Source organism: Pocillopora damicornis, chromosome 6 (genome assembly GCF_964200805.1).
Source record: "Pocillopora damicornis chromosome 6, jaPocDami1.2, whole genome shotgun sequence".
In the NCBI taxonomy this organism is placed as follows: Eukaryota; Metazoa; Cnidaria; class Anthozoa; order Scleractinia; family Pocilloporidae; genus Pocillopora; species Pocillopora damicornis.
This window is the reverse complement of record NC_142675.1, coordinates 22,140,235-22,150,965: the sequence shown is the minus strand read 5'-3', so window position 1 is coordinate 22,150,965 and position 10,731 is coordinate 22,140,235. Positions and strand designations below refer to the sequence as shown.

At 41.3% G+C, this 10,731-nt stretch overlaps 2 protein-coding genes and 1 pseudogene across 2 annotated transcripts in view; all 3 read right to left on the bottom strand.

The window, feature by feature from the left end:
• Positions 1–156: 156 nt before the first annotated feature.
• LOC149044436 (52 kDa repressor of the inhibitor of the protein kinase-like) lies at positions 157–1,785 on the bottom strand (annotated as a pseudogene).
• Positions 1,786–2,346: 561 nt separating this feature from the next.
• The window catches only part of LOC113678483 (uncharacterized), a 41,280-nt gene continuing 32,895 nt past the window's right edge, over positions 2,347–10,731 (bottom strand). Inside the window, exon 23 of the mRNA XM_089208480.1 lies at positions 2,347–4,444. Coding sequence (XP_089064606.1) covers positions 4,251–4,444 — 194 coding nt within the window. The 3' untranslated portion in view covers positions 2,347–4,250. The remainder of the gene's footprint in view (positions 4,445–10,731) is intronic.
• On the bottom strand, positions 5,672–10,626 carry LOC149044435 (uncharacterized). The gene has a single exon (XM_089210012.1). It carries the CDS (start codon positions 10,624–10,626, stop codon positions 5,842–5,844), a length of 4,785 nt encoding a protein of 1,594 aa, XP_089066138.1. The 3' UTR covers positions 5,672–5,841.

Here is a 10,731-nt window from a genome sequence, read left to right as displayed (position 1 = left end):
AAGAATACCCAGGAATAGATGAATAGGATTTTGTTCACAAATAAGGCTTAGTGGTGAAACTTGCTCTTGTGACGTAAACATGGATAAGCGCTATTAAGGAAGGACGAATAGGAACCTGCAACATCGCAAACCCTCATAACGCATCAAAGTAAAAGAAATAATTACATGACTTCCCTACATTCACGTAGTCTAAATGGCAATACATGATACCTCTAAGCAGAGCATAAAATTAAAATACAAATTAAACTCTTTTAAAAAAGGCCTGTTAGTCGACCAAGAGTGAATGCGTACTCATCCGTCGAGGATGCTGGGCCATAGATAATTTGTCACAAACCAGCCTTTTATCGATGGTAACTATATTTGCATTCATGGCGATGACGGGTAAATCTGATAGTTGTTCGGTGGTCATTGTGTTGCGAAGCCAAGTATGGATCCTCCGAATAGAAGAAAACGACCTCTCCGCCCCGTGCTCCCCACTGGCAAAACAGCTAGAATTTTGAGTTCCCTAATGTTTGGGAAGAAGATATTGTTTGCGCGTTTCGCTAGCAGTGTACACACCGAGATGGATTCGTAGTTCGACGCTGCCTGACACTTCCAGTAGTTTATCCAGCGAAACAGTTCACTTTTAAAAGATGATGGCAATGGTATCAGATGGCCCCACTTCTTATTAAGTATTTGACCACGCTCCACCGTGGCTTCTTCCGACTTTGAAACCATGACCTGAGGAATTAGAGCGCATAGCTCGTAATGTGTCCTCTTTTCGTTGCTGAAGTGACCTTTGAGTTTTGAGCAAATGACGTCAAGGAAGGATATCGCTACTGTTCGCTTCCAATATTGTGCATCCGACTCTGCTGGTTAGTTTTCATGATGTCTTTGTCTTCTGCAAACACGTGGACGTCCTTCAGTCCATCCTGCTAGTTGTGCTAGAGAACACCTTTGCGTACATACGTTGAAACCAAGAGTAGATCACTTTGCGTATTTCTGCCAGTATAGGAGCTGATCGTTTCTTCAATTTTCTGGAAACCAAAAAATTCTTCTGCTTGCCTGCCTTGCGGGGCCGTGACGAGTGGCCGGTTCTAGCATCTCCTTAGCTCAAATAAAGTTGACGATTTGCCACTGTATTAGTTTTGGCATCCCAGCTCCATTCTTAGTTGTTTGGGTAAAACCGCTTGTCATCATCTGTGGGTACACATCTCTCATTCAGCATAATGACACTGTATTCATACAATTCGAAAATTGTTTCAGACATGGAGGGCCTCTCGACTGGTACAAATCTTTCAGCCTGTGCTTCTTATTCTCCGGGGAAAGGGCGTCAATTACGATCGATAAGAATTTCTGTCGCTTTGGTGGGTTGTCAAAGAAACTGAATAATTCATGGCAATAATCCATCATGTTCTGAATTGACTTGATTTTACATGCGTGGCAGATAACGAGGTTGATCGAAAGAAGGCAACAACCTTGATACTCTGCATCGGGTACACACCTCGCTATTTCAGCTTGAACTCCCTTTTTATCTGAGCTCATTGACGCATTAGCGTAATATGCTTCTCCACGGCAATTTGTAATGTCAATTGCATGCTTTTGTACACTGTTTAGGATTGCAGTAGTAATAGCTGCATCAGTGGTTCCTAGCAAATCGCGCATGCCAATCAAAACCTCACGCTTTATTGGATTGGACGGGTCAGCAATGAAATCAAGCAGTTGGAGACACACGGACAACACTTCACGTCCCTGAGACGTCGTTTCGTTGGCAATTAATGTGAAATGCGGATTCTTTTCAAGACGTTAAGTCGACATTTAAGACGAATATAAGTACTTCTGAGACAAACAGGGTAGGAACCTTGATTAATTTGCTATTTTGTAAGTGACATAGATGCATCACACCTCATTTAATCCATACCATATCCAGGCCACACTCCTGTAACTGTAATCACGTGTCTGGACAAGCTGAAAACTGAAGATGGCCTCATTTCTAACTACACAGAAGAGAATAATTGCAGGAGTCTTGCAGGAGTACGAACCGCTCTTGACATTTTGGAGTCTGCTTTAATTTCAGGATTCGTTACTGAACCCTCTAAAATAATGTACACGGTTAAGAAAATGACTTTCATGTTTCCTTCCACAATGGGAAAAATACACCTTCATTAGGCTATACCCGCGTCAATTCAAATTGTAAACTAGCCGAGCAATGTTTGAAAACAGCGCCTCAATTACACTGAGGTGAAACAAAGCTATCTGTTTCCCGTTGAAAGAAACATGTTGTGGGTTGTTATACGTCCAAGGGATAGGATTAACTATTAAAAAATCAAGCAATCACAGTGAGAGTTAAAGTAAAAACACAACAGCGACTAAAACAACCTTTATTTTCACTTGCTCTCTCTCTCTCTCTTATCATTATTTGGTTTTACAAAGAGGTCTAATAAGCTCACACTGCTTTCAATGGGAAGTTTTGAATTTCAGAGTCACAAGCATTTCATTACCAAATGTATTACATGAAAATTCAGTAATGGTTGTCTAGAATTATTTCCAGCCTATTTCTACCCATGTTACTGCTCCATCCGTTCGTTTCGCTGGAAATGTGTTGAGCTCTATGCGTACAAAACATCGCTCCAAAAGTTGCTTCTACACTAATTATTGGAGTATATGATTTCTGTCATAAGCTTATATCCCTGATGAATCCTTACATGTATTTGAGTTAAGATTTTCCAAGATGACAGCGTTGTTCAACCCTTTAGTGTTGGTGAGTCAGACAGCCTCTAGCGTTCAGATATAGTTTGAAAGGATTCTTTGCGGGGAAAAATAATGGCGATCACACCAAGACAAATCAACAGCACAAATAATAAACACTCCAAAAATTTTATTTCTGGCAAACTATATCGAAAAGTCTTCTTCATTTAAAATTTGCATAATATCTTAAAGGCTTTCTTCAAAGAGGCAAAAAATGAATTATTTCTTTCTCTGGAAGTTCAACCAAGACTTAGTTTGCTTTCAAACGTACACCGCTGTGACCGATAGAAAGCGCTTATTTAATCATGATTTTAAGAACTGAGTGCAACCATTGAAATCCAAACGTTACTTAATTAAAAATCTGTGAATAGCCTCATTCATTTCCTCAGAGAACAACATAACTCTTTTCGAATTTCACGCTTCATGTAGCTTTTGGTACTTACGTAACTACCTCTAATACACGAAATATTAGTTTACCTTTGCATTTAAAACATCAAAATCATCAGATATTTGCTGTACTATACTATGAGGTAAGAATCTAAATTTCATCGACGCAATAACTTTTCAAAGAAGTATATTTCGCTTTGAAACTTCTAGGTCCTTTCATGGGTATAATATTCGAGGAATTTCAATTCATTAAATTTATAGCCAACTAAAATGAATCAGAAATTCTTAGAGCAGTGATCTTACATCTCCACTATGTCATTCTACTAAATGGATATATCAGTTCTTTACCAAACGTTACCCAAATCATGCTATATCGAGTACTCTATAAAACGCCTAAAACAAGTTTTCTTATATCATAAATTATAACCATTACAATTTCTTCGAATGTGATTGGTGGATGAACTCCTCTATTTTTCACTAATAAATCTGTAAGGCTATACTTGGACAATGTGATCGATCAAATTGGTATACTCAAATGAATCCATCAATTACTGAATTGATTCGAATAACCATGGTAATGGCTTACCATTTCAAGCTGGGAACACTGTTTCGAGCTTTTCAGTGTTCCTTTTCGTGAGGTAATGGATTTTAAGATTAGAATGACAAGCCCCTCTTTCAATTTTTCTCGGAAACTGCAATGGTTAGGATTAATTGTTAACAATACTTGGTGTCGTCCAATTCGGTCCGTCATCATATCTGTAATAAACAAAGCGACGGAGTCCCGCTTTGCGGTGGTTCAATTTTGTTAATCTCGCGTACGACTAACGATGACCGAAAGGCAATGGGCAAATGGTTAGCAGCCCTATGTCTAACAGACAAGGCATAGAACCGAACGAAAAACTCCTGAAAAGCATAGTAAGTGAAGCTAGTGTCCCCTACATTACCAAGTGTATCGGTTCTCAAGTCTTTTAGAGGACCTCCAGCATAATAGTGAAGGTTTTGAACCTCAATTCCCAGATTTTTCTTTTAGGCAAGACAAACGATATAAGCCCAAATATCCAGGCATATCGGGTCCTTGAAGGTCTCAGATTGACTGTTACCTCAGATCAACAATATGCCGAGGTCAGGCAATCTTCTTACAAAAGATCAGCCAACATAGGAAAGTCACGTTCATTCAACAATTCGTACAGCTCACCCACGCTTAAGAATCGCCGTTTGGCAATAAAAGATAAAGCTGCTTCCATTGGGTTCAGAGTACGCTTGTCAAGAAAACGAATTTCTTCTGGAGTCAGTCCCAGTCTTTCAGCAAGCTCCATCCACTCATCGCCACCTAAATCAAAGGTTTTTTTAATTTGTTTGTTTGTTTGATTCTTTTCATAACAATATTCTAAACTTGTATCAAGAATAAGAAATTGAATAAATATATGTTATTTGCCGGCTGGGAGGTCCGTATGGTGAAAAACTGTGACCGAGGTCTTGAAAATACTGCCCGAGGCCGTATAGTCAAGGAGCTATTTTCTGAAAAAAGCCTTATTTAAGGAGTTGGTTCAACCCATCCGACAGAAAAGGTTTGACAGCTGATTCTGATAGACCAATACCTGCTTTTTAAGATAAGATACTATGTAGTCCCGAATTGTGGTACCCCTGACGAGATAATCGGGGTTTTATACAATGACACGGCACACAACATGGAGACGAGGCTCAAACAGAAATTGACCTCAAATTTCATCTTCTTCCACTAAAGTGCCCCAAACCCTACTAGAAAAATGATGAGCATGTACCTGCCTACAATATAAGTGTTCACATGGTACGACAGCATGTCACGTGATTGTCACATGACTATTTTTCCGACAAAAAGCGGCCTCCTTTGTCGATCCGGACATATTTCATATCCTGCTGAGACTAGGGTAAAGGACGTATTCAGGCCTTTTATCATATCAGGAAACAAAGAGATCGTACACTTTTGAATTACATTTAAAAAAATATATTTGGAAGCGTAGAACTCCAGAAAATCGACAATATTAGTGCTGGTCTCTCCTCCATCAATGTTTACATGGAAACGAGGCTGGAATAAAAGTAACCTCAAAACAGGTGAAAATCTTTGAAAAAATGAAAGATGCTGTGAAAATATGAAAGCATTCGAATGCCGGCATTTCTATGATAGCCTATAAAAATTGTTTCTATGCATATCTGCGAACATTTTATGTTTATTTCAGTTAATTTATGACAAAAATTAAAAAACGCGGATTTACTAATATTCTGCGGTACAGAGACTGGATTCTGTTTATTGAGCTAACGACCACATGTGGAACAATAGGTATGGAAGCTTCTTGCCGTCAGTCATTCTTTGAAATTCAAAGGGAGACGACTGCGAATGAAAGGTACTGGCAACAGCTCTTCACAATGTGAAAGCAGTAGGTATTTTTAAGTGGTGTCATTTTGTAAGTCAAAAAGATACCAGTTTGCAACATGTTTTAATTTCGTTACGTGTAAACTACAACCACTGATGATAATCTGTCTTACAAACACTTAGGTCTTGAAAATTACCCCCTAAGAAATTTGCTATCTTTACCAATCTTTGTCGCATACTAAAGAATCGTTGAATCGGAATTGTAAAACATCAGTCAAAACCATAATTTATCGGCCCGTTGTTCGGATCTGTATCGGGAGAGGTAATGATCTGATAAGTACATGTAATTTGCAGACTGACATAAAAAACAACAACTGTCACTCAGTGTCAGAGGCACTAGAATCATTGTCAGACAACAACTCTTCATTCAGAGGATTGCAGCATCCTTCATCTGCCATACATAAACAGGCCTCCGTACAAGGGAGGTTACTTTTCCTACAGGAACAACTACGTTTACATTCTGAAGTTGTGCAGCGGCATGTTGTTAGCTCCGTCATGCCTTCTGGGGCAGGACTCCTTGTCATCAGAACAGGGAATAGCTTGCCATTTTCCAGCTTCCATCCATGTTCATCTGGCGAGGGAATGTTCTGAAGTGGAACCAAAGCTCTATTCCAAACAAAGGCTTGGAAGTTAGCCCTCTTGATATGATGAGACAAGCATTCTGAAGTCGGTGGCAGGTCTTCACTTTTCAAATTTCGTTGACAAAAAAGAAAATATCTAGCGTCGTCTACATTTGAAAAGTTCTTCGCAGAAGTGTAAAGGGAGCAGATAAAAGACTCAGTAGCCTTCTGCGCAGGCTCGTGTATGGCAGGATTCTGTCCTAGAGTACAGAGATCACGTTGCATCTGTTCTTTCGTCAGCAGTACCTTCCACGCCTTCTTCTTCCCTATTCCAGAGAAGGCACTTGTAGAGTCGCAGCCAGTCAGTGCATGGAACGATGGAAGACATCTACAAAGAGATTCCCCCAGGGAAGCCTGAATCTCATGGACAGGTAGGTATCTCAGTCTGTCTTTGACGCCTGTTTTTAACCACACTTCCTGGCAGTTTAAATCTGAAAAATGTGCTACTGAAAGTACGGCAACATCAGTGTCTGGTGATTGTATCACAATGCGTGGATGAGTGGCTGCAGCGTGTTTGGCATGAAGCAGAAGTCTTGTATCTGCCTCTTCATGATCCGAACGTAGATTTGGCTCAACAACTGCGGAACCACTAGTTAGACACACTGCTTTTAATCCATCCTTGAATCCTCCTCCTAGGACGACCTTCTGCCGAGGGCCTAAATTTGCCGGTAAGTTCTTTGTTAACGACTCACAGAGAAAGGCGGCTAAGTTTTGTTTGTTCTTTGGGTTTGAGATATATTTTGACCACTGCTTCGGTACTGGCGTGGATCCACTGTGGATGTTAATTTCAAACGAGCTTGATTCTCCTCTCTTGCTGCGTTCCCCTGCCTTAATTGAGACAGGCCTATATTGGTCGAAAATTAGGTCTACTCTGGTGTGACTGTTCTGATGAAATTTACTAGTGACAATGTCTTGGTATTTCTGCGATAACTGGCTAAATGTCGCAGACCTTGCTGATTTGACCATCTGAATAAGAGCCATCGCATCAATTAGACATGCTGTAGGGTGCTGTGATGAAGGCAGGCTTGATCTACACGTAACATTGTTTTCAAGTACATGCATTAGGGTACTTTTTGTCGTCTTCCTGAGGCTGCCATCAGGATGTACAAGTGCGACTGGTACACTGCAAAGCTCATAAGAAAGAACCTCTTTGAGATCAATATCCCTGTTCCTCGCAGCAACCAGAAGGCGACCAAAAAGCTCACGATCAGCATTAACAGTTACAGTTTTATCTTTCTGTTTGCTCACTGCAACTTTCTTTGCCACATAACTGAATGTTTTAATCTTCAGCCGCTGGATTGGATCCCAGAAATTTATTTCATTTCTCTGGATTCGCGATGAAAGAAAGGTTTCCATGCTTTTTCTGCCTAACTCTTCTGCGTTGAGAAGAATGCTTCCATCTGCGCCTGGGAGAACAACACCAGTGGCAAGATTACTTAAGGTTAAGGGTATTTCCTCCTCTGAGATTTCTTCTGGAATCTGAAAAGGGTCACTGAGGAGACCACTCTTGAAGGTTTCAAACAACTTCTGTACGTCTCTCTCATCTCTGCTCACTCTTGTGGCTTCAGCCTCCTTGTGTGTCCCAATGCGGTCGCAGTTTTCTAGACCACACATCTCCTTTAGTGCATGTGTCATGGCTGCTCGCTCGTGAATGGTTAAGAACCATCGGTCTACAGCATCTTCGTTCGTACTCATTCCAACTATGCCCCCCTTTGTCTTGGTATCAAGGTTAATTGATTGTTCCAGGGCCATATCCGGCCAAACTTGCGCAAACGGTTGGTTAGAGCGGCTTACACTGTGGTTTCCAGCAATGAACTCTTGGTGAACTGCGGGGTGAGTTAACTGCAACATGTGCATGTCAGAGAGATAGACTGGAAGCCATCTGGAATAGTTGACCCTGTCCATAGAGAAAAAATGGGGAACCATTTCTGTTGTGGCGGAGAGGTGGAGTTTCCAGTTACCGGTTCGTTCAGCTTTAACGAACTGCAGAAGCAGCAGCACCATATTAATGTATCCTTCCCAGAAACTAAAAACTTTGGACTTTTCTCTGCCTTCAGATTTGAACCGCTCAAACAGTGTCATGAGAGGATTAACACAACCTTGAAATGCTTTCCAGGCATCGTTAACGAAGCAACCCTGTCTCACTGTATTCCGACACTCCCTGCTTTGGTCAGCAACACTTTGTCTGACTCGGTCATCCATACCAACTGCTTGTCTTGACAGCCAGTCTAGGAAGGCTTTCCACAACAACCGGAAGAGCGCCTCCATGGTTAACTTGTGGGCACGAATACCTCTGTTATATGACTTGCCAAGCATCAAAACTGAGGTAGTACCAGCTGCATAAACCCCTGACTCAATCAGTAAGTCTTCCAAGCCTGACTGTGCATACTTCTTTCCAAGCAGAGAGAGAAAGTTAAGGGCAATGTGGAACCCCCCCATTCTGATCACAGTGTTTTTAAATACCTCTGGGTATTTCATTTGTAGCTGCTTAGCTTTTGCGTAAAGGGCAAGATCAAAGGTAATTACAGAATCGTGCTGTCCCATTGTGTCGCATATCTTTTGGGCCAGTTTCATCAGGGTGTAAAGAGTGCTAAAGTTGCTAGACTCTGCATGGATCATTGGGTGATAGCCGATATTGGTCTTCACAGGAATGGTGGGGTGTGTGATGGCATTGAACCCACTCCAACCAGGTATAGTCTGTTCCTCTGGAGACTGTTGATTAGATGCCATGAGAGGATCAGAAAGACGAAGTAACATCCAGCAAAGGTCATCCATGCGAACAGATAGAAACTGTTGGTCGCACTGAAACCAGGTAATAACATCGTTCCCAACAAAATTAGTTAATGTAGGATGTCTGCCTCCGAAACTAACTTCCTCCATGGCAACTACATTTTGAGCAGAATCCAGTGATCGCTTCTTCTTGGAGTGGTCAGCAAGCACAATCCGTTCTGGCAGAGGACCGTACTGCTTTGGCTGATATATAGCAAGTGTTGTTGCATGCGTTGTGTTCTTGCCGTCAATGGTTTCTTCATTAATATCGTTGTTATCAGCCGCCAACTGAATGAATGCACCAGGTCTTATGTTAGTAGGGATCACAACACCACTGGCATGTGCTCTCGCTAAGCTTTCATTTGCCAAGCTGGTCTCCACTTGTTCGATCTCTTCATAGGAAGAACAGTAACCCATTCTGTTTAAAAGTGTTATCAGTTGTTTGGAACCAGTTAAGTGCTTGATGGTCATAGCGAGACCTACGTGCTTGGGCAACTTTACTCTGGCATGTGATGCACAATGAATAAGATCCTGCCCAGCCATTACAATCTTCCGCTCATCGGTTGTACTCCTTGCACTAGAAGGTGAGTCGTCGCTGTACTGTTCTCCAGTAACAATCCACCTGATAAGCCAATAAAGGCTCTTGGGAAGAAGAGATTTTGCAGTATCCAAGTGTAAATCTCGGATGTCAAGTGGGTTGATGTTAATGCCCTCACATCTCAGCATCTCCCGCCTGATATTGGAAGCTATAGTGTAGATGTCTAGGAAACTGAAAGTTTCTGACTCTGGCTTATCCATGCTGATAGAGTTTGTTTCGTCACGTAATGGACAAGTGCTTGCTGCATTTATGATATCAATTAAGGAGATGGAGCTGCTGAAAACAATTTCCGGTCTGGATTGTTGAGGTGACTGATGGAAAACAAGACGTTCCTTAAAATGAGCCATCAATCGTGCTTTCAGCTTCTGCTTTGTGTAGCTACCTGCATCAATTCCTATCTTTTCCAACTCCTTCTTGAACATTGCCAGCAAAACATTCATGTCGTAGGCTTTTCCTTCCTCAATTTCGGGGGTTATGACCTTCAGTAACTGATTGAAGGCTTGATCAAAAGTGCTTTCCTCTCTTGTGGATGTAGCGACGTTCTGTTTCCTCTTGATATTAACCTTGCTGATATAGCAGGCATGACACGCTTTGTGGTATTTTCCTTCCGCTGCAATAAGATCATAGCTAACCGACCGAAGTATGGATAACAGTTCATGGTCTCCTCTTGCCTCTGCAGATTCCTTTATACTGTTGCATGCTTCAAAGGTGGCGATGTTTATTAGCTGTCGGTCCTTTTTTCTTGTTGTATTTTTGCAGAAAAGACACTTTGACCAATCAAACACCAAGCGTCGCTCTTTAGATTCTGCTTGAACATCACTTGAGGATTGTACTCCATAATACCGTAAATTCTGTTTGCTGGTATATGTTTCGTAACACGATGAATGCCACAAAATATCTTTCCCGGCTACATTACGGAGATCGTCAGCTGACAAACGATGCGAGATTTCATCTTGCCGAACTTTAAGAGCAGATATGACTTTCTGTATTGAAGAGAGTTTTCCAGAGCGAAGGACGTCACTGCTACTCTGGCAAAAAATGCACTTATCGAAAGAAGTTTTCTTTGCTCTCTTTGCTGGCATGGGAAAAAGCTGCCAACCATCCTTTTCCTCCATGTCGTCTACAGCATTTGTGAGACTTATTACCTGTGCAGATAATTTATTTCCAGACGTTTTCACTTTTAAATCGGCTTTTACAAAAAATACATCAGAATTACGTAT

Coding starts and splice junctions, on each gene's coding strand:
- LOC149044435 (XM_089210012.1), bottom strand. CDS start 10,626: ATGGAGGAAAAGGATGGTTGGCAGCTTTTTCCCATGCCAGCAAAGAGA.